Source organism: Bombina bombina, chromosome 2, assembly GCF_027579735.1.
Source record: "Bombina bombina isolate aBomBom1 chromosome 2, aBomBom1.pri, whole genome shotgun sequence".
Lineage (NCBI taxonomy): Eukaryota > Metazoa > Chordata > Amphibia > Anura > Bombinatoridae > Bombina > Bombina bombina.
Genome location: NC_069500.1, coordinates 455,149,981 through 455,172,675, shown reverse-complemented (window position 1 = coordinate 455,172,675; position 22,695 = coordinate 455,149,981). Strand labels below are relative to the sequence as shown.

The 22,695-nt window shown below is 36.7% G+C and overlaps 1 protein-coding gene across 1 annotated transcript; it reads left to right on the top strand.

Annotated features, from left to right (window-relative positions):
- Nucleotides 1-11,874: 11,874 nt before the first annotated feature.
- On the top strand, nt 11,875-12,789 carry LOC128647819 (olfactory receptor 11A1-like; the record flags this gene model as incomplete). The annotated part of the gene is made up of 1 exon (XM_053700538.1): nt 11,875-12,789. A coding segment is annotated over exon 1 (915 nt), but the record flags the coding sequence as incomplete, so codon positions are not given.
- Between the last annotated feature and the right edge of the window lie 9,906 nt (nt 12,790-22,695).

The window sequence follows — 22,695 nt, the reverse complement described above, 5'->3', positions numbered from 1 at the left end:
AAAAATGTTTTCAAAGGGCATATTTTCATTTTAATTAAAATGCTTAAGATAATATTAAATCTTAACATTTATTTAAACGTATATGTTTAAAAATGCATTGAACTGTACATTTGAAAATCATTGAACACAAAAAAAAGAAACAATCCATATTGATTTGGATTTTGCCAATATGGTGAGTAAAGCTGTAATGCGTTTTTCTGTTTAAAATGATTGACTATCACATTATAATATAAAAACAATTCTGTATGCGATAAAATATAATCAACATATTTTGTATACTGGTTGAATTTTTTTAAAGGTGAATACAGCTAAGATCATATCTTTCCTAAAATGTCTGGTGGTGTAGAAACCTAAATCCGGGTAAACAGTAGGGATCAAACATAACATAATTGGATATTAAATTTAAAAAAGATATTTGCAGGAAAGGAATCATTTGTTAGATTTAAGGAAGTTAGTTAATTCTTGAAAACCTTAAAAGATAGTTGAATATCTTAAATCAATGAATTGTGAAGCTTTGTTTACGACATGTAAAGTACCTTTTGTTTAGGATTATAACATATTTATCTGATATCTAACAGGAAACAAAAGTGATGAAAAGTTGCAGAATTAACTTTGTATATATTTTTAAATGTGTACATTTAAATAGTGATGATAAAAAATCTTGATTGTTTCATTCTATTTCTAATTTTAGATGCATAAAAATTAACTAGTATCCCTATTTAAAGTGATAGTAAATCTAAGCATTTAACAAATACTAGGATTTACCATCACTAAAAATGAACTCTAGTTTCTGTCATCAGTTACTAAAAACCGGGTGCTAAACTCACCCTTTCTGTGGTGAAGTATATCGCTAAAATCAGCGCCTCCAGCCACCCACGGCACAGCGCTCCTTTACCAATAAGGTGACGTTTCCACCTCTAGCCATGCTAGGATGTCAGTTGACATGCTTGACTATACATTTAGAGGTTGAAACGTCACCTCGTTGAAGAAGAGCGCTGTGTTGTGCGAGTGTAGCGATATACTTCAGCACAGAAAGGGTGAGTTTAGCACCCATTTTTTAGTTATTGATGGCAGAAATTTGAGTTTATCTTTAGTGATGGTAAATCCTAGCGTTTGTTAAATGCTTGGATTTATCATCACTTTAACATGCACATATTCCTCAATATGTTGCCTTTTTAAAGCATTAATCAAAGATATTATTTATATTATTAGGCTACATCAACTATAAAACACTGTTTCATGAACACCCCCACTTAGCAACTCTCATTTTACTATCCAAAGTTTTTACTTCATACTGTTAATATATTAAATTCCAATTTTAATTTGCAATATTAAAATTCAGCATCTCAACAAAATGTTTTCCTTTTTCCCTATAAAGATGTTTTCATGACATATCCCCTTAATATTAAATTTTATGAAGTAATATAAATACTCAACAGATACAATCAATATGTTTTGGCTGTAAGGTAGTTTGATCAAAGTCTGATAATTTAAGTTGTATAATTCAAGAATAGAAAAACCAATTTAGCTATGTGAAGTGTTTCAAAATATTTTCATAGACATAAAATTAGTGACCAATCATTTTTGCGATTATCAGACATTAAAGAGATATTTAATAGATAAGTACTTTTATGTTTTTAATTCTAGAATATTGCACAGGAAAGATTGTTTGCATACAGAAATAATTTTAAAATTGTGGAAGGGTCATTAAAATAACTACTTTATTTAATATAGATTAAAAATAAGTACTAAACATTTGGCAGCATAAAAATGCAAACATTTTTAAATCAACATTGTCAGACCTATTAACACATTTTGGTTGTTCGCCGTTATCATGGACCACAATACACAAGGCTGCTTATTTCTCTAGTATTATTTGGTATTAGTCAATTTGTCAGTTATCTCGTTCTGCTTTTTGCTTTTATATTATTTAAAAAAATATCATCTTTAAAATAAGCTTAAAATGTTGGGGAAAATGTATAAAGCTGTGAGATCCAGCTTTATGCATCTTTGCTGCAGGCGCTGCTTACTAACCTTCACACCAGCTGTTAGCTGGTGGACTAAAATCACCCCAGACAAGATTGGCCACGTGCTAGCAGGGGGTGGCATTGCATCAGCTGCTGGTGCAATGATAAATGCGGGCAGCGTATTTGCCCGCTTGCCACGATACCAGCAGGCCAGATCGCAAGAGCCAGCCTTGTTTGCTCAGTACTTCTTAAATGTCAGTGCTTCTTAAATGTATTTAGAATGTTTCTGACATGGGGAAAAAATTATGTTTTAAATTATTCCTGAGCACTGTATGGAACACCTAACTCCCAGGGCTTTTGCCCATGGCTCCATGTGTTTCAGGTTTATTAACCTATTTTTTATAATAAATCACAACTCTTACTGAAATGTCCTAGACCTCCTTAAATATGAACATCTAAAGGAGCTTACAATATATTTAAATTTAGTATATATAACCACATTACATAGGCACATATATTTTAAAATATGTAGAAAAAATATTTAATTTTTAAAATGTATGTTTAGTTAATATATTTATATTTGTATTTATATAATTATGATGTATGAATCATTTCTTTAATATATAATATTCCAGCCTTTAATTATTCATATTTATATATAACTTTTACAAAATATTAGAGTCAACATAATTCTTAATTATTCATGTGAATTTACTAAATATGCTCTGGTTTTATGGGTTTTAAACGTGTTTCTCATTTTGAAATACCCGTCATAAAGATTATTGAGATGTAAAGTTAAACCCATTATTGGTCTTTGTGAAAAGCCAAAGGTATGTAATAAAGTTCAATGAGAACAGTTAACAAATTGTAGTTTTTCAATTCCTATTCAAATCTTCAACAGGTGCAGTTTAGCTAGCACACAAAAGAAAGTCAACTGGTTAATTGTGTTAATTTCGATGATGGGCAGATTAACTACCACTAGTAGTAGTAGAAATCGGTTTAAAAAAAAAAATGACAGCAATGTTAACTTAATCTTACATTTGTCAGTAATTGGGGTTCAGTCGGAATCTATAGCTTATCATTTCCTTAAAATTAATTTTCATATTAGCCAACTTTGAAGCAGGTTTCTTGATGGATCGAAATGCAATATTAACGTTTAGATTACAAGTTGTGAACTAACTTTTGCACGCAACCAATATTGTTTTTTTCTGCTTTTGGTGCATGGCAGAAAGTGAGCTCTTTTTACAAGTTGAAAGTAGCATAGTACATAGTAGATGAGGTTGAAAAAAGGCCAAAGTCCATAAAGTTCAACCTATACAAATCTAAAATATTTACAAGTAAACGTGAGAGTTAAATCGCGATTTACATATGTCGGGTTAGCCTGTAAAAGGTAGTGAGTTAAAAAAAAGTTCAGCCAATAGGATTTTTTCTACCTTAATTCCGATTGGCTGATAGAATTCTATCAGCCAATCAAAATTGAAGGGACACCATCTTGGATGACGTCATTTAAAGGAACCTTCATTCAGTCATCGGACGAAGAAAAAAGAGGATGCTCCACGTCAGATGTCTTGAAGATGGACCCGCTCCACATCGGATGGATGAAGATAGAAGATGCTGTCTGTATGAAGACTTCTGCCCATCTGGAGGACCTCTTCTGCCTGGCTTGGATGAAGACTTCTACCTGTCTGGAGAACCACTTCTGCCCGGTTGGGTGAAGATGTCTCATGGTAGGGTGATCTTCAGGAGGTTAGTGTTAGTTTTTTTTAAGGGGGGATTGGGTGGGTTTTAGAGTAGGGTTGGTTGTGTGGGGGTGGGTTTTAATGTTGGGGGGTATTTGTACTTTTTTTTACAGGTAAAAGAGCTGATTACTTTTGGGCAATGCCCCGCAAAAGGCCCTTTTAAGGGCTATTTGTAATTTAGTGTAGGGTAGGGCTTTTTTATTTTGGGGGGCTTTTTTATTTTGTTAGGGGGATTAGAGTAGGTGTAATTAGTTTAAAATTCTTGTAATTATTTAATTATTTTCTGTAATTTAGTGTTTTTTTCTTTTCGTAATTTAGATATTTTTTTAAAATATCTTTTAAAATAACTATTTAATAACTATTGTACCTAGTTAAAATAAATACAAAGTTTCCTGTAAAATAAAAATAAACCCTAAGCTAGCTATATTGTAACTATTAGTTATATTATAGCTAGCTTAGGGTTTATTGTATATGTAAGTTTTTAGTTTTAAATAGGAATAATTTCGCTAATTATAGTAATTTTATTTAGATTTATTGCAATTATAATTAAGTTAGAGGGGTAAGGGTTAGGGTTAGACTTAGATTTAGGGGTTAGTACATTTAATATAGTGGCAGTGATGTTGGGGTCGGTAGATTAGGGGTTAATAAATGTAGTTAGGTGTCAACGATGTTAGGGCTGGCAGATTAGGGGTTAATAATATTTAAATAGTGTTTGCGATGCGGGAGTGCAGAGGTTTAGGGGTTAATATATTTATTATAGTGCCGGCGATGTCCGGTTTGGCAGATTAGGGGTTAAAACATTTATTTTAGTGTTTACGATGTGGGTGGGGCTCGGTTTAGGTATTAATAGGTAGTTTATGGGTGTTAGTGTACTTTTTAGCACTTTAGTTAAGAGTTTTATGCTACGGCGTTGTAGTGTAAAACTCTTAACTACTGACTTTAAAATGCGGTATCAGGCTTGACAGGAGAGGCTCTACCGCTCACTTTTTGTCAGACTCGTAATACCGGCGCTATGCAAGTCCCATTGAAAATATAGGATACGCAATTGACGTAAGTGGATTTGCGGTATTTCCGAGTCTGGCCAAAAAAGTGAGTGGTGAGCCAGCAGGCATTAAAAAGCAGCGTTGGGAATTCTCAACAGCGGTTTTTAACCTTAACGCACAACTCGTAATCTAGGTATATGGCATATGAAGGTGATTACTTCTAAAGAGTTATATAAAACTTAGCTTTTATTTTTATCCAGAATAAAACCACAGTGATATGTCAAACAGCAGTACAGTCAGAGCGTTGATAGAGGGATCCCCTGGACCTGCTGATGCATTCCGGCCTTATGGCTGTTATTGTAGCATACAGTCCTATGCCTAGTCTGGCTTTTTAAATCATTAAAAACATTCTCATTGGCTGAGAATAATAGGGGAAGCTCTTATCATCGTTCCTAGACACTATGGGGCATATTTATCAAGCTCCGTATGGAGCTTGATGCCCTGTGTTTCATAACAGCAGTTATGAAGCAGCGGTCACAAAGACCGCTGCTCCATAACCTGTCCACCTGCTCTGAGCAGGCGGACAGATATCGCTGGAAATCAACCCGATCGAGTACGAACGGGTTGATTGACACCCCCTGCTGGTGGCCCATTGGCCGTGAGTCTGCAGGGGGCGGCATTGCACCAACAGCTCTTGTGATCTGCTGGTGCAATACTGAATACGCTGAATAATAATAATAATAATATATTATTATAATGCTGAATGTGTATTGCTCTTTTCTTTTTTTATACTTTACGGAAATAATATTCTATTATTTTTTAATGTTTTCTTAACTGGTACCTTAATATAACTAATTCTTCACGTGTGCTAACTCGATACCTGCGTTAAACTTAAAGCACAAAACCTGAAGAACATTAAGCATATTTTACATTCCAATGTTCTTCACATGGAAAAAAAATGTAAATTTTATTACTATATATATATATATATATATATATATATATACAGGGAGTGCAGAATTATTAGGCAAATTAGTATTTTGACCACATCATCCTCTTTATGCATGTTGTCTTACTCCAAGCTGTATAGGCTCGAAAGCCTACTACCAAGTAAGCATATTAGGTGATGTGCATCTCTGTAATGAGAAGGGGTGTGGTCTAATGACATCAACACCCTATATCAGGTGTGCATAATTATTAGGCAACTTCCTTTCCTTTGGCAAAATGGGTCAAAAGAAGGACTTGACAGGCTCAGAAAAGTCAAAAATAGTGAGATATCTTGCAGAGGGATGCAGCACTCTTAAAATTGCAAAGCTTCTGAAGCGTGATCATCGAACAATCAAGCGTTTCATTCAAAATAGTCAACAGGGTCGCAAGAAGCGTGTGGAAAAACCAAGGCACAAAATAACTGCCCATGAACTGAGAAAAGTCAAGCGTGCAGCTGCCAAGATGCCACTTGCCACCAGTTTGGCCATATTTCACAGCTGCAACATCACTGGAGTGCCCAAAAGCACAAGTTGTGCAATACTCAGAGACATGGCCAAGGTAAGAAAGGCTGAAAGACGACCACCACTGAACAAGACACACAAGCTGAAATGTCAAGACTGGGCCAAGAAATATCTCAAGACTGATTTTTCTAAGGTTTTATGGACTGATGAAATGAGAGTGAGTCTTGATGGGCCAGATAGATGGGCCCGTGGCTGGATTGGTAAAGGGCAGAGAGCTCCAGTCCGACTCAGACGCCAGCAAGGTGGAGGTGGAGTACTGGTTTGGGCTGGTATCATTAAAGATGAGCTTGTGGGGCCTTTTCGGGTTGAGGATGGAGTCAAGCTCAACTCCCAGTCCTACTGCCAGTTTCTGGAAGATACCTTCTTCAAGCAGTGGTACAGGAAGAAGTCTGCATCCTTCAAGAAAAACATGATTTTCATGCAGGACAATGCTCCATCACACGCGTCCAAGTACTTCACAGCGTGGCTGGCAAGAAAGGGTAAAAAAGAAGAAAATCTAATGACATGGCCTCCTTGTTCACCTGATCTGAACCCCATTGAGAACCTGTGGTCCATCATCAAATGTGAGATTTACAAGGAGGGAAAACAGTACACCTCTCTGAACAGTGTCTGGGAGGCTGTGGTTGCTGCTGCACGCAATGTTGATGGTGAACAGATCAAAACACTGACAGAATCCATGGATGGCAGGCTTTTGAGTGTCCTTGCAAAGAAAGGTGGCTATATTGGTCACTGATTTGTTTTTGTTTTGTTTTTGAATGTCAGAAATGTATATTTGTGAATGTTGAGATGTTATATTGGTTTCACTGGTAAAAATAAATAATTGAAATGGGTATATATTTGTTTTTTGTTAAGTTGCCTAATAATTATGCACGGTAATAGTCACCTGCACACACAGATATCCCCCTAAAATAGCTATAATTAAAAAAAAAAAACACTTCCAAAACTATTCAGCTTTGATATTAATGAGTTTTTTGGGTTCATTGAGAACATGGTTGTTGTTCAATAATAAAATTAATCCTCAAAAATACAACTTGCCTAATAATTCTGCACTCCCTGTATATATATATATATATAAAAAATAATTAGGAAAAACTTATAAGGAGCGCCACATATAGTTATTAAAATATATCAAATGTGTCTATTGAATAATATAACATATATAAAATCTAATAAAAAAAACTTCTTAAAATACAGAAGAAAAACGCATATGTCTTTAATACTATAAAGTGCTAACAAACGATACTTAGTCCAAATAGAGTCACTTGATCCTCAATATAATGAAATGAAAGTGCTGCTCCTTCTCAGCCCTCTGGTGTTTGCTCTCAGGTTCAAAAGAGATGTACAAAACGGTTATATCTGTGAAACAGAACAAATGGAGCGCACAAAAGATCTAAGTGCAGTATTAAAAGTACATTTTATTTCCAAACATAAAAACATATATAGATGCACTCACAAAGGTGCCCTCAAACATATGAGGTATGTAGTTGTGATAAACAGTCACTCTGTCCCTTTTAGAACCATCCAGCCAGGGTATCACACTTAGTCCTTTCGTTTACCAGACTCCTTACTTCAATCGTAAATGTGTAGTCCTCTAAGGCTTTCCAAGTGTCTATGGCTTACAGGGTTCAAGAGTATAAACAGGATGAAGGAGATCATGTGAAGTCACTGTACAACAGAACTGTAAAAATCCGGCTTTAGTCTGGCTGTGCTATTATCACACTCACAGCTCCTCGATTTAAATAGTGGGCATGGCCTAATGTGTTTCACGAGCTCCTCCCTCTTCATCAGAGGCTATACCCATACCTTCTTTGCAGCCCCTCTTTAAGCATCACAGGGATTCCCTCCTTCCACTTGTCATTGGTTGATAATGAGTGGGTGTGTGCCGATGGGGGTTGGCTACAATCCGGACTCCAATCTTGCTATTCGTTCTTTTTTGTTAATTGCAAGTGATTCACACATTGATTAGCGTGTGCAATGCGAGGGAGCGGCTATGCTCCATGCACAAAACAGAACTGTCAGTTAATTGGAACCTGGATATGCCTTACAAAAAATAAATGTAAATACAAATGGCTAATACACATAGGATACAAATACGTATATCTTATAAAATATAATGCCACATATGATACAATTAATTCAGTATCCTTGTTCACTCTCAATCTATAAGAACATATATATGTTATAAACCATCATATAAATCTAACTTTTCATATAGCATATTGTCTAATACATCCCATGTTTGGGAACAACTCACATCTATATAAAATATAGCTAGACAATTAAAAATCTAACTCTTATATGTTTTTTTTAAAACGCACTCAAACATATTGGCTGAGCCAGTTCAGATAAATAGATGCAATAATAAATACATTAAAAAATCCTTAAAAACATACACATTAAATAATAACAACCTAAAAAAACAAGAAATCCCATTTAAAAATATATCTCATACAATACATATATAGCGAATATGGCAATAAACTCCATCAAGACTTATAATGTCTGTATCTACACTAGAATAGTAAAATAAAAATCTATATGGTGAAACCAAAACTAAAAAATTAGCAAGGGAATGTAACCAATCTTTACAGAGTTGTGAGCAAACAGTATATCTTGAAAGATCTACTCATGGGGAACTATATGGGTACTTTAGACAAATAAACCCAAATACTAACGATTATAGCTGTTTATCCCCTAAATACTCTAGATGTCCAAAAAAGACACCAAGTCTATATCGCGATTGAGACCTCCCGGACCCATAGTGCCCAATCTATGGATCCAGAAATAATGTTAATGCAAATTATATATCTATACCTATATATATCTGTAGGGATATAAAGATATGTATATATATTTATTTTTACAATAAAAATCAAATGAGAAATGAAATATGAAATATTAATAACTCCTGCGCGGTTTGCGTGCAGGAGAAATCTATGTGGAGAAAAATTTAACACAGTCACGATATCCGAGGTCCTGAAGCAAACCTTTTACTTTCAACTTGTAATACACTCGCTAATCGACTTGCACAAAAAACTTACTTCTAGTTTACGCTCGAGCAGGAGCAATAAATATTGTTACACTTACAATCTAGCCATATGTCGGTAGTTAAAAACCCAAAGTGGCAAAGGCATTTTCATCTGAAAAGCTCTTGAAAAGGACTTTTCAAGTTTTAACTGTCTGCTTTTGAAGTAGAAACAAGGGGGTCTCCAGATATCTACAATAGCCTATTCATGTTACAGAAAATCCCTATTCATAAAACCGCTTTGTTCAATCAGCAAAAACAAAACTCATTTACATGTGTGACAATCTCCTATTGCCATTTGCCAACAGAAAACACCCTTAAAACTCATTATCCATATGAATGCCATATGTATCTTGGCAGGATGGGCATACTTTTATAGGCACTTCTGGATTTCTTACTCACATTGGTGCGATTGTCACAAACAGTACAGGTGTTAAGAAAATTGTGTTTTTACAGGATATCACATTAACACGACTTTCCGAGTTAACAGTTTTTATTGCTATACAAGCGCTGGACAAATTCACAAGGAATGTTTATAATCAATATTTTTTCTAGTGTTTGTTAAAGGCCCAGTTCCAATAAACTGTTTACAAACACACATATCTATCTATCTATTTATCTATCTATATGTATATATATATATTTATATATACAGTATATATCTGAATAATGAAATAAATATTTTAGGTTTCATGTCCCTTTAATGGCAGTCAAGTAGTTAAATAAGCATAGGCTGTTATTATTATTATTGTTGTTATTATTATTATTAATCAAGTGCCTAACAGGAATAGTGTGCTTAAAATTAAACCATCTTAGTAAATAGTAGTAATATTAATTTTTAAAAAAGTCAGTGTTCAGTGTCTGTACGTGTCCCTAGTTAACTTTTTATTAAGGTGATAGAAATTACAGAATATTTTGCACCACCAAGTTAAAACTTCACCAGCTGCCTCTGGAGAACCATTTTTTAAAAGGGACAGTCTGCTTGAATTTTTTTTTTATTGCTTAACAATATAAATAATCCCTTTATTACTCATTCCCCAGTTTTTCTTAACCAAAACAGTTATATTAATATACATCTTTACCTTTGTTATTACCTTGTATCTAAGCCTCTGTAGACTGCCAAGTTATCTCAGTTCATTTGACAGACTTGCATTTTAACAATCAGTGCTAACTCAAATAACTCTAGGAGTGAGCAAAATATTATCCATATGGCACACATGAACTGGAAGTGTCTAACGGAGAAAATGCACTGAAATAAGAGGTGGGTTTAAGGTCTTAAAAATTAGCATATGAGCCTACATAGGTTTAGCTTTCAACAAGAATACCAAGAGAACAAAGCAGATTTGATGATAAATGTAAAATGGAAAGTTGTTTAAAATTGCACACCCTATCTGAATCATGAAAGTTTAATTTTGACTTGACTGTCCCTTTAAATTTTATGTTCTTATGCACTGTTATAACACATCCTTCCTTCAATGAATAGCTGGTTCTGTTGACCAACTAGAATTTTGTTTCTCTTAAATCTGTAGAAAAAGTAGCGTATTTAACTAATGTTATGCAGTTTTCTATCATCTCTTCTGATAACTAAAGTGATAATTTTTTAACATGTTTCATAGAATAAAACAGCTGTTTCCTTTATTTCACACTGCATTATTAATTTATAAATGATTAATAACAACAAAATATTTTACTATTACCTAGATTACGAGTTTTGAGTTACAATTTAAACGCTGAAAAAATGGTAATTTTCGCGTAAAAACAGTAACACAGCCATTACGAGTCATGTCGGTATAGCTATACCGCAAGTATTTAAGCCTGTAACTTAACATCAATCCCGCACTCAAAAAAAAATACGTTTTTGCATGGGATTTCCATAGTGCTGTTATTACAAGTTGTGCGGTGAGGCTAAAATGCTTGTATTCCAGCCTATACCAGCACTATCCATTCCTCTATCTGAGACCAGTAGTTATGAGTTTTGCGCAACAAAAACTGTTACACAAAACAAATAACTAAAATGTTACAAAGTACACTCACACCCATAAGCTACTCAAATTCTATTGGCTGATTTAAATAGCCAATAGAATTTCAGTAGCTCTCATCATATTAGCAGATTTGAACAGCCAATAGCATTTCAGTAGCTCTCATTCTATTGGCTGATTTGAATTTCAAAAATAAAATCAGTCACTAGGAATGCAAGGGACGCCATTTTGAAAAGGCTCCCTTGCATTGAAGATTCAGTGTACGGCGGTGACCTTATGAAGAGGACACTCCGCACCGGATGTCTTCAAGGATGACCCGATCCACACCGCCGGAATGAAGATAGAAGACGCTGCCGGGATGAAGATAGAAGATGCCGCCTGGATGAAGAAAGAAGACACCGCCTGTATGGATGAAGACCTCGCCTCCTGGATCGTGGCATAATTTTTTTTAAGTATCTTATAGTTCCTGTTAATATAGAAAATTAGATTAATTTATATTAATGTAGCTTTAGATAATTTATTAGTCCAATGAATATATGCTTATAAAAAGAGATATAAATTCAACAAATTTTTAGTCTGCCTGCATATTTTTTTTTTTTTTTAAGAAAAAAAATCTATAAAAGAAGCTGCATTTACAAATAAATGTGTTTTTATTTGTTTGTATTAATAGGAAATGTCTTTGGAAAATAAAACATTTGTTATTGATTTTCTCCTTGTGGGATTTAAAGACCTTAATTCATTAAAGCTTTTTCTATTCTTTTTATTCTCAATTATTTATATTTTCACACTGTCTGGTAATCTTCTGATCATTGTATTGGTGTTATCTAGCAGTCGACTTCATTCTCCAATGTACTTTTTTATCACCAATTTATCTCTATCGGAAGTTATTTTTACAACAAACATCATCCCCAATATGTTAGAGAACTTGTTAATGGGAGATAATAAAATATCAGTGCCTGGATGCCTTACACAATACTACATCTTCAGCTCTACAGCCACAACAGAATGTTTCCTACTTGCAATTATGTCTTATGATCGCTATTTGGCTATTTGCAACCCATTACGTTATGCATCTTTCATGGACCCTACAGTCTGTAACCATCTGGTCATTTGGGCGTGGCTAGTAGGTTTTTTTATATCAATGATAACCTTAATTTTGCTATGTGAGTTGTATTATTGTGGCCCTAATGAAATAGATAATTTCTTCTGTGACCTAACACCTCTTATAGAGCTTGCTTGTTCAGATACTCTAGTAGTTGAAATTGAATCCTTTTTATTTGCTTCTGTAATAACACTATTACCCTTTGTTTTTATCATTATATCCTATTCTCTTATAATTTACACCATTATGAAAATTCCCTCTACCACAGGCAGAAAAAAAGCTTTCTCCACTTGCAGCTCACATCTTGCGGTAGTATGCACATATTATGGAACTCTGATCGCTCTGTATGTATCACCATCAAAAAGAAAAACATTTAATTTGAGCAAAGTCTTATCATTGCTATACACTATAGTGACTCCTTTGCTAAACCCAATAATTTACAGTCTTAGAAATAAAGAGATAAAAAAAGAAATAACAAAAATTGTAAGAAATTTAATTTTTTTTTCAAAGTAACCGAAATATAAAATGTGATACCAAATGTGCTTCTGTTTTTTTTTTTTTTGAGCTTTGAAAGGGACATTAAAGCTATTTTTTCATTATTTGTAATGTTGTGATAACAAACCTAAAAAAACAAGTTGTTTTTTTTATTCAATAAGCTTTTAAGACCCAACAGGTCTCTTCTTCAGATGTAGATCAGACCTGTGAGGTCTTAAATGTTATGGAATAAAAATGCTTATTTTTTTTGGCAATTAAAAGGTATCACAACTTACTAAAGGAACATTCTCTGTGGGACCAATACACCTCATTTCAAAAGATCTGCATACAATTTAAATGTTTCAAAGCATTTAAAGCTTTAAGTTTTCTTTCAGAAAAAAATGCATTATGTTGATGTCTCTGAGAGCATTCTTTCAGTGTTTTTTTTTTTTTTTTTTTTATTTATTTACCGCCTTTCTTATGGCCAAATAAGGACAGCTATAAATGAGTTACCACACTGATCAAGCAATCAAAATTCAGAATAGATAGTAGATATTTAAGGGTTCTGACTTTTCTCTGAAAGGGCATCATTGGGAAAAAAAAATTCCTCAGTGAATAATTAAACACTTTGCATCAGATTACAAGTTGCGTGCTAAATAATTTTTTCACTTGCACACAAACACCGCTCAAAGTAAACTTTTAACTTGGACGGGTTAGCGTGCTTATTACAAGTTGAAAGTAAACTGTTTGCATGAGAGCGAAATCCAAAGTACGCAAACTTTAGGACTTCAGATTTTGCTACAATATTAACATTTCCTTGCTGGAGCTTTCAAACAAAACAAACTACAGGTCGCCTCCTGAGGTCGCCTGCCTGGGTGCAAGAATATATGATAAATACTCCTCCTAATAAATGCACTCACAGGACTTTTTGAAGTGAACAAAGCTTGTTTTTATTGGAACATTTTAAGGGAGAAGTTCCCCTTCATCAGCATAACAAAAGTGTCAAACATACACACCTAATATACACACACATGTGAATTATCAAATTGTGAATACCTGTGTACACTCATTGAAAGCGCCAATCTGCCGTGTTGGACCGCACGCCCTGCATTCCAATCTAAGTGAACCGGAAGTGTTTCAATGTGGGTCACTTCCGGTGTATGCAACCAAAACATTAAAACATTGAAGTTTAAAAATATGTATTACATCAAATTAAACCTATTTCACCTAAAGCATATCCTAATCTTATCTGGATGATAAGCAACCTTCTCTAGTGACAGCTTATCAAGCTGGATATGCAAACAGATCGTGTGTCACCGTGTGTTAAATGTGAGCCAAATATATAATATGCATCATATCGTAACATATCTATCAACAAGCAATCGTGTTTACCTATTATGTGATATGTGTCACTTTTAAAGCAAACTATCCACACATAACATCCTCATAGTGCCGCACTCGACTTTGACAGTCACTAATGTTACGGACCTTACCCGGAAATGACGTATCATCATTACAGCATATTACAAGACCTGTGTATTCATGAGTGGAGTCTGTCACTTAAGTGTGAACACCCATGTATTGTATCTCCCTATAAGTAGACCATCACATGATTACAACAAACAAATAATAAAGTGACATATATTTACATATAGTGAAATAGTCATCGGCTCCTAGCCTGTATATATCCTTTAATCAAAAAAACATCTAATGTCAAAGTACTGACATCAGAACTAACCAGAATTCAAGCTACAGCTGGATATCTCTAAGGAACTATGCTTAACCTCGTTCCCTACCTCAGGTTGCTTCCATTTGTTTTGTTATTGCATTCTTTAATAGCCATAACACATTAGATAATAGCTTACTTGCACATTACATCACTCATTCAAGTTGTCATGCGTGCTATAGACAGTAGACACCTCATTCAAGTTGTCATGCGAGCTATGAACAATAGACACCACATTATGGCAGAACTATACTCTCCTCATAAGATATTCATATTTCAAATGTGAGTATAGAGGCCCTACGTTGGTATTCCCCCTTTAAAATGTACAATAGTCCCATCCTATTTAGGGCCCAATGATCTAATATGACATATCACTTCCACACTAGGGACATATCATTACAAAGTCCTTCAAAGGATTCAACCTCCTTATTAGGGTGCTTAACCAGGCATCACACATCCTTAGATTCTGGAGAAGGAATAATGGTAACCCACCCGGTGTGTGTCTCGCCCACTGAATGGTGTGGAGCCCAAATGGGTCCCACTCCTATCCAGGACAGGGGTATATAGTAGAGGATCCACCCCTAATGAGGCGAGACCTCCAACAGACCCACTGTAATGGTGCACTACACCCAAGGTAGTACCCCAGGAATGTATCTCCAATCTAGATAAGTGCCTTAAAATCCGGTGGAGAATTTAAGCCCCCTGGGTATACTGTCCCCAACCGGTACATCCACTCTGCCTCCCATCTAAGCAAGGCCTTACTGCGGTCTCCTCCCCTGTCCAGGCGGGGGATATGATCTATTAAAATGTACCTAATGGATGAAACCTGGTGGGTCATCTGGGCACAGTGCCTGGCGACGGGTTGGTCTGACTCTCCCTTGTCTAGTGCAAGCCGTATTGCCCATCTGTGATTGGCTATCCTCTCACGGAGTGTGCTGATGGTTTTACCCACATAGAACTGGGCACATGGACAAAACAGCAAATATATCACAAATGTGGTATTACAGGTGAGTGAGTGGTTGATAGTATATGTCCTGTTGGTGTGTGGGTGATGAAAAGTCTTGGTGGCAATAAGACCATTGCATGTAGTGGAGCCTAGGCATCAGTATGATCCCTTAATGTGGACCTTAGTAGCCGGGGTGTAACTTGTTTTGGGGTCCGTCTGGACCAGAATATCTCGAAGATTGGTTCCTCTACAATATGCAATCATAGGGGTTAAGTTTAGTGTAAACAAGAGTCTTGAATCTAAGGTAACCAAGGGCCAATGTGTCCTCAATATCTTGCCCGCATCTGTGGTATTTGGTGCAAATGTGGTTGCCATGATAAGTTTTTTCTGCTCTGAAGATACTGTTTCTTTATGGATGAGGATATCTTGTGTAAATGTCAGGACTTCTGCTAGAATATAATTTACAACTTGTGGTTTGTAGCCCCGTTGGAGAAACTTGTCTTTCATATGTTGTAACTGGGAGACCCCTCTGGCCTTGTCTGAGTTATTACGTAAAGCTCTTATCATCTGAGATTTTATTATACCTCTAAGTAGTGCCGGAGGGTGGCAGCTAGCCGCACTGAGTATAGAATTTCTATCAGTGGGCTTGCTATAAAGGTTTGTATCCAAAGAATATTCCTAAATGAAAATATTTAGGTCAAGAAAGTGTATTTCTCTGTCACTGCACGTGATTTTAAACCTCACCGTTGGGTTAATGTTATTAAATTAGTCAAACCAGTTCAATAGTGTTTGCTGACCCCCCCGCCACACCAGGAAGACATCATCAATGTACCTTACAAAGAAGACAATTGAAGATGTGTCTGTGTTCCATAGGTGTTCATTCTCAAATTGAGACATAAAGATGTTGGCATAGGATGGGGCCATGTTCGACCCCATCGCCGTGCCTGCCAATTGAAGGTAAAATCTTGTCTCAAAACGAATATAGCTTCGATTTAAACAAAATTCCAGAAAAGTCAGCAAATATTCAACAGGCGGTCCCTCATAGTGTGTACCTTCTATGAGGTGTTTCTTGACTGACATGAGTCCAATAGTATGAGGGATGATTGTGTAAAGACTGTTGACATCCAGTGTTACCAGGATGTCACCAGTCTCCACAACCACATCCCTCATTTTCTTAATCAGATTGTTAGTATCCGAAATATATGATCTGATATGTCTGACTGTAGGTTGTAAAAGTATATCAATATATTGGGCAACTGGCTGAGAAAGTGATTGTACCGCTGAAACTATTGGACATCCCGGAGGGTGGTCCAGAGTTTTATGAATTTTAGGTATGGTGTACATTATAGGGACCTTCGGAAATTGGGTCAAACAAAATTCATAAAGCTGCTGTGTAAGGTAGCCCTGTTCATAACCCAATTTAAGGATACTATCCAATTCTTTCTTAAAGAGTATAGTAGGGTCTCCAGGTAAATCCCTGTAAGTGTGTGTATCTGCCAATTGTTGCATGATGTCCATCCTATAGTCACTATAATCAAGTAAAACTATTGCTCCCCCCTTATCGGCGGGGCGAATGACCAAGGATGGATAATCATGAAAAGATTTAATGGCTTTCTTCTCAGTATCATTCAGGTTATGCTTCCAGACCTTATTGATTCTCTCTTGTTCCATATCTTGTGAGATCAGTCTCACATAGGTTTTAGTGGTAGCACTACTATTCTGGGATTCAAACGTACTAGGTTTTTTACACCTCTGTAGAGGACTCAGTTGTTCTTACTCAGTACGAGAATGTTGATAATATTCTTTAATTTTCATGGTCCTGTTCAATCTGTAAATATCAAGTTTAAGGTCTAGTTCCGAAATAGTGTGACTAGGCACAAAAGACAAGCCCTTGTTAAGGACCTGTTGTTCTGCTGGGGTCAATATGTGTGTACTTAAGTTTACCACTATATCCTCTGTCGGCTGCGGGGTGAGGGTCTGTACCTGCCTCCTCGCCCTCCTGATGTATGGTCTGTAGTTCCTCCCCCTCCCCGCGATCTCGTGGTCACCCCTAAAAAATGACGAGGTGTGGAGTGACCCCTGTGTGCATACTGGAAGTTGCGTGTAGGTTGTGGTGTGAACTCAGATGGTGATGACTGGGTAGTACTCAAATTACTTCTGTCAGTGTCAGAAGACTCAGCTCCACTCGTGTCAACTGTACTAAAATGTACTCTTCTCGGTCTATGTAATCTCCTTGCCCTCCCCTTTGAGGTGTTAGTAATCCATTTATAGACCGTCCCCTGTGTATAATCTGAGTTTACAGCATCCAGTTTTCTATTCTTGAAGATTATTAAGTCAGTCCTATACTTCTCAATCTGTTGGTTAAGTTTAAGTAACAAGTTTTCTTGCTGACCATTAGTTAAAGTGTCACTATGTGTTTGTTCAAATGATACAATTTCTATCTTAACCTTAGCTAGGATAGCGGTGACCTCTTCTACTACCAGCAGTAAAGGGGGAATACCAGTAAAGGGGGAATACCAACGTAGGGCCTCTATACTCACATTTGATATATGAATACCTTATGAGGAGAGTATAGTTCTGCCATAATGTGGTGTCTATTGTTCATAGCTCGCATGACAACTTGAATGAGGTGTCTACTGTCTATAGCACGCATGACAATTTGAATGACTGATGTAATGTGCAAATAAGCTATTATCTAATGTGTTATGGCTATTAAAGAATGAAATAACAATACAAATGGAAGCAACCTGAGGTAGGGAACTAGGTTAAGCATAGTTCCTTAGAGATATCCAGCTGTAGCTTGAATGCAGGTTAGTTCTGATGTCAGTACTTTGACATTAGATTTTTTTTTTATTAAAGGATATATACAGGCTAGGAGCCGATGACTATTTCACTATATGTAAATATATGTCACTTTATTATTTGTTTGTTGTAATCATGTGATAGTCTACTTACAGGTAGATATAATACATGGGTGTTCACACTTAAGTGACAGACTCCACTTGTAAATACACAGGTCTTGTAATATGTGGTAATGATGATACGTCATTTCCGGGTAGGGTCCATAACATTAGTTGTGTATGAAGAGACGGTGTACATCGAGCGACTCCAGCACTCAGTCTATGTTCTATGAGTAAGCACCTGTAGGGGCGCGAAATGTGTCAGACACACGCCTTTGTCCATATTCTGCCTGTCTGTGAGTAACTTTGATGAATTGCTCCATTTTTATTGGATTGGTATTTACCGTATTTGCTTTCCAAATAAGCTATGGATTTTTTATTTGCATACAACCCAGTGTGTACTGTCAAAGTCGAGTGTGGGACTATGAGGATGTTATGTTTGGATAGTTTGCTTTAAAAGTGACACATATCACATAGTAGGTAAACACGATTGCTTGTTGATAGATATGTTACGATATGATGCATATTATATATTTGGCTCACATTTAACACACGGTGACACACGATCTGTTTGCATATCCAGCTTGATAAGCTGTCACTAGAGAAGGTTGCTTATCATCCAGATAAGTTTGGGATATGCCTTAGGTGAAATAGGTTTAATTTGATGTAATACATATTTTTATACTTGAAACACTTCCGGTTCACTTAGATTGGAATGCAGGGCGTGCTGTACAACACGGCAGATTGGCGCTTTCACTGAGTGTACACAGGTATTCACAATTTGATAATTCACAGAATGCAGGGCGTGCTGTACAACACGGCAGATTGGCGCTTTCACTGAGTGTACACAGGTATTCACAATTTGATAATTCACATGTGTGTATATTAGGTGTGTATGTTTGACACTTTTGTTGAGGAGAACTTCTCCTCGAAAACGTTCCAATAAAAACAAGCTTTGTTCACTTCAAAAAGTCCTGTGAGTGCATTTATTAGGAGGAGTATATATATATATATATATATATATATATATATATATATATAAGGAACATTGGAATAGAAAATATTTACATTAAATATATATTAAAAAGGCATTATTAAATATTAAAGTTATTGTAGAATTTAATGACTAAGTGCAAAACAGAAAGAGAAGCAGTCTGCCAGGAACGAACAGCAGCATCAATAGTTTGTTCTATGGCCTGATTACCACCTGGGAGTAGCTTCTTTCTGCCCAATTGTGCTTTTCACAGAGGTCAGTCCAGCCCCAAAATACCAGACAATTCTCCTCTGAACAAGGAACATGAGAACCCCAGACCATCATTTGGCCTCCTTTGGGCCTCATCAGTAAGGTGCAGCCATATCCCTCTAAGCACATTGGGCAAGGAAGGAATCCACATTTGTTTTACCCAATCACCCTTAGGGAGAATATCCCCATATTTACATGCGCAAAACAGAAAGAGAAGCAGTCTGCCAGGAACAAACAGCAGCATCAATAGCTTGTTCTGTGGCCTGTTTGCCACCTGAGAGAAGCTTATTTCAGCCCAATTGTGCTTTTCACAGAGGAAAACTTCCCTGCAGTATATGAGTCTGATCCAGCCAAAATGGTTAGTCCAGCCTCAAAATACCAGGCAAGTCGTCTCTGAACAAGAAACATGACAACCCCAGCAGCATCAATAGCTTCTTCTATGTCCCGGTTTTCACCATATGACCCTGGGGATAGTCTACCTAAGGGTGATGAGGCAAACCAGATGTAGACTCCTTGTCCAATGTGCTTAGAGGGATATGGCTGCACCTCACTGACGAGGCCCAAAGAATGCTAAAATGATCGTCTGGGGTTGTCATGTTCTTTGTTCACAGGAGAATTGCCTGGTATTTTGGGTCTGGACTGACCATGTTGGACTGATATACTATAGGAAAGTTTTCCTCTGTGAAAAGCACAATTGGGCAGAAAGAAGCTACTCCCAGGTGGCAACCGGGCCATAAAACAAGCTATTGATGCTGCTGTTTGTTCCTGGCAGACTGCTTCTCTTTCTGTTTGCATATGTAAATATGACCCTGGGGATAGCCTCCCTAAGGGTGATGGGGGAAACCAGACGTGCACTCCTTGCCCAATGTGCTTAGAGGGATATGGCTGCACCTCACTGACGAGGCCAAAACGATCATCTGGGGTTGTCATGTTCCTTGGTCAGAGGAAAATTGCCTGGCATTTTGGGGCTGGACGGACTGACCAAGTTGGCAGGATCAGACTGATATACTACAGGAAAAATGTCCTCTATAAAAAGCACAATTGGGCAGAAAGAAGCTACTCCCAGGTGGCAACTGGGCCATAGAACAAGCTATTGATGCTGCTGTTCGTTCTTGGCAGACTTATTCTCTTACTGTTTTGCATATGTAAATATGACCCTGGGGATAGACTCCCTAAGGGTGATGGGGGAAACAAGGCTTGGATTTCTTGCCCAATGTGCTTAGAGGGATATGGCCGCACCTCACGGACGAGACCCAAAGGAGGCTAAAACTATCGTCTGGAGTTGTTATGTTCCTTGTTTGGAGAATGGCCTGGTATTTTGGGACTGGACTGACCATGTTGGCTGGATCAGACTGATATACTACAGGAATGTTTTCCCCTGTGAAAAGCACAATTGGGCAGAAAGAAGCTACTCCCAGGTGGCAACTGGGCCTTAGAACAAGCTATTGATACTGCTGTCCATCCCTGGCAGACTGCTTCTCTTTCTGTTTTGCATATGTAAATATAACCCTGGGGATAGTCTCCCTAAATGTGATGGGGCAACCAGGCTTGGACTCCTTGCCCTATTTGCTTAGAGGGATATGGCTGCACCTCACTGACAAGGCCCAAAGTAGGCCGAAACGATCATCTGGGGTTGTCATGTTCCTTGTTCAGAGGAGAATTGCCTGGTATTTCGGGGCTGGACTGACCATGTTGGTGGGATTAGACTGATATACTACAGCAAAGTTTTCCTCTGTGAAAAGCACAATTGGGCAGAAAGAAGCTACTCCCAGGTGGCAACCGGGCCATAGAACAAGCTATTGATGCTGCTGTTCATTCCTGGCAGACTGCTTCTCTTTCTGTTTTGCATATGTAAATATGACTATGGGGATAGACTCCCTAAGGGAGTTGGGGGAAACCAGGCTTGGACTCCTTGCCCAAGGTGCTTAGAGGGATATGGCTGCACCTCACTGATGAGGCCCATAGGAGGCCAAAACTATCGCCTTGAGTTGTCATGTTCCTTGTTCAGAGGAGAATTGCCTGGTATTTTCGGGGCTGGACTGACCATTGTAAAGTATAATGAATTTAAGTTCCCCTGAATTTTTAGATTATTTATAATTACCGGGTACTTATTCATTAAAATTTACAATCACTATCAAAATTATTAAAATTGATTTTACAAGTTTCAGGGGTCCAAAGTGTTAGGTCTTAAGTCGTTCTAACCTGATGAGTGCAAATTATGTTTGAGCTCAAGTGCACTCATTTACTTTCATACCGTAATATGCAAACACGTTATTATGGTCACACTATTGTTTAGCACAAACTGTGCTAGCTTTTGTGTGCCACTTATCCCTTTGTGGGAACTTTGATTTTGAATTTAGTGTTTGTCTGACTAGTGCTATCTGATTATACTAAACCTTTATGTATAAATTTGGCATATAATAATATTAAATGTTTCCAATCATATTTCTGTTGCACATTAACCAATCAACATTTGAGTTCCCACTATTCGTTATTTGGCAGATACCAATCAAAGCAGGGAACAGCAGGATCATTTGCCATGAGTAAGGAGAGATGTCTTAGAACCTAGTTTATCATACTGGGGTACATGGTTGGGGATATTAAGAGCACTGACATGGTGTACTTGTCCATATGGATCTAAGGTAAACACTCAGTATTTATCAGAAAAACAGTTTTTTTCAAAACCACCTCTAAAGTAATATACCATATGTTTAGTGTTTTGTGGCCTGGTCTGATCATCTTTACATTTACTGGCTTTTAAAGACATTTCAACACTGGAGTTGAGAAACTCATACACCAAGGAAGAGTGCCAAGTAACGCTTACTATTGTAAAAACAGAGACATAGCAGGTAAAGTGCCACAGTGGAATGTGCCATCGTGATATGTGCCAGGTAGTGTTTACTATTTTCAAGTGTGCCGCAGTGAAATTAGCCAGATAACCAGTGTATGAAATGTAGATAGAGGTAAAAAGTTGGTACCATGAATATTATTTCTCCCATTTTATGCTGAAATAAAAAAAAGAATTGTTCCTTTATTTTATTTTTGTTATTTCAATGTAAATAATATTAAATATATAATTATGTGTGTTAAGTCTGTTTTTTTC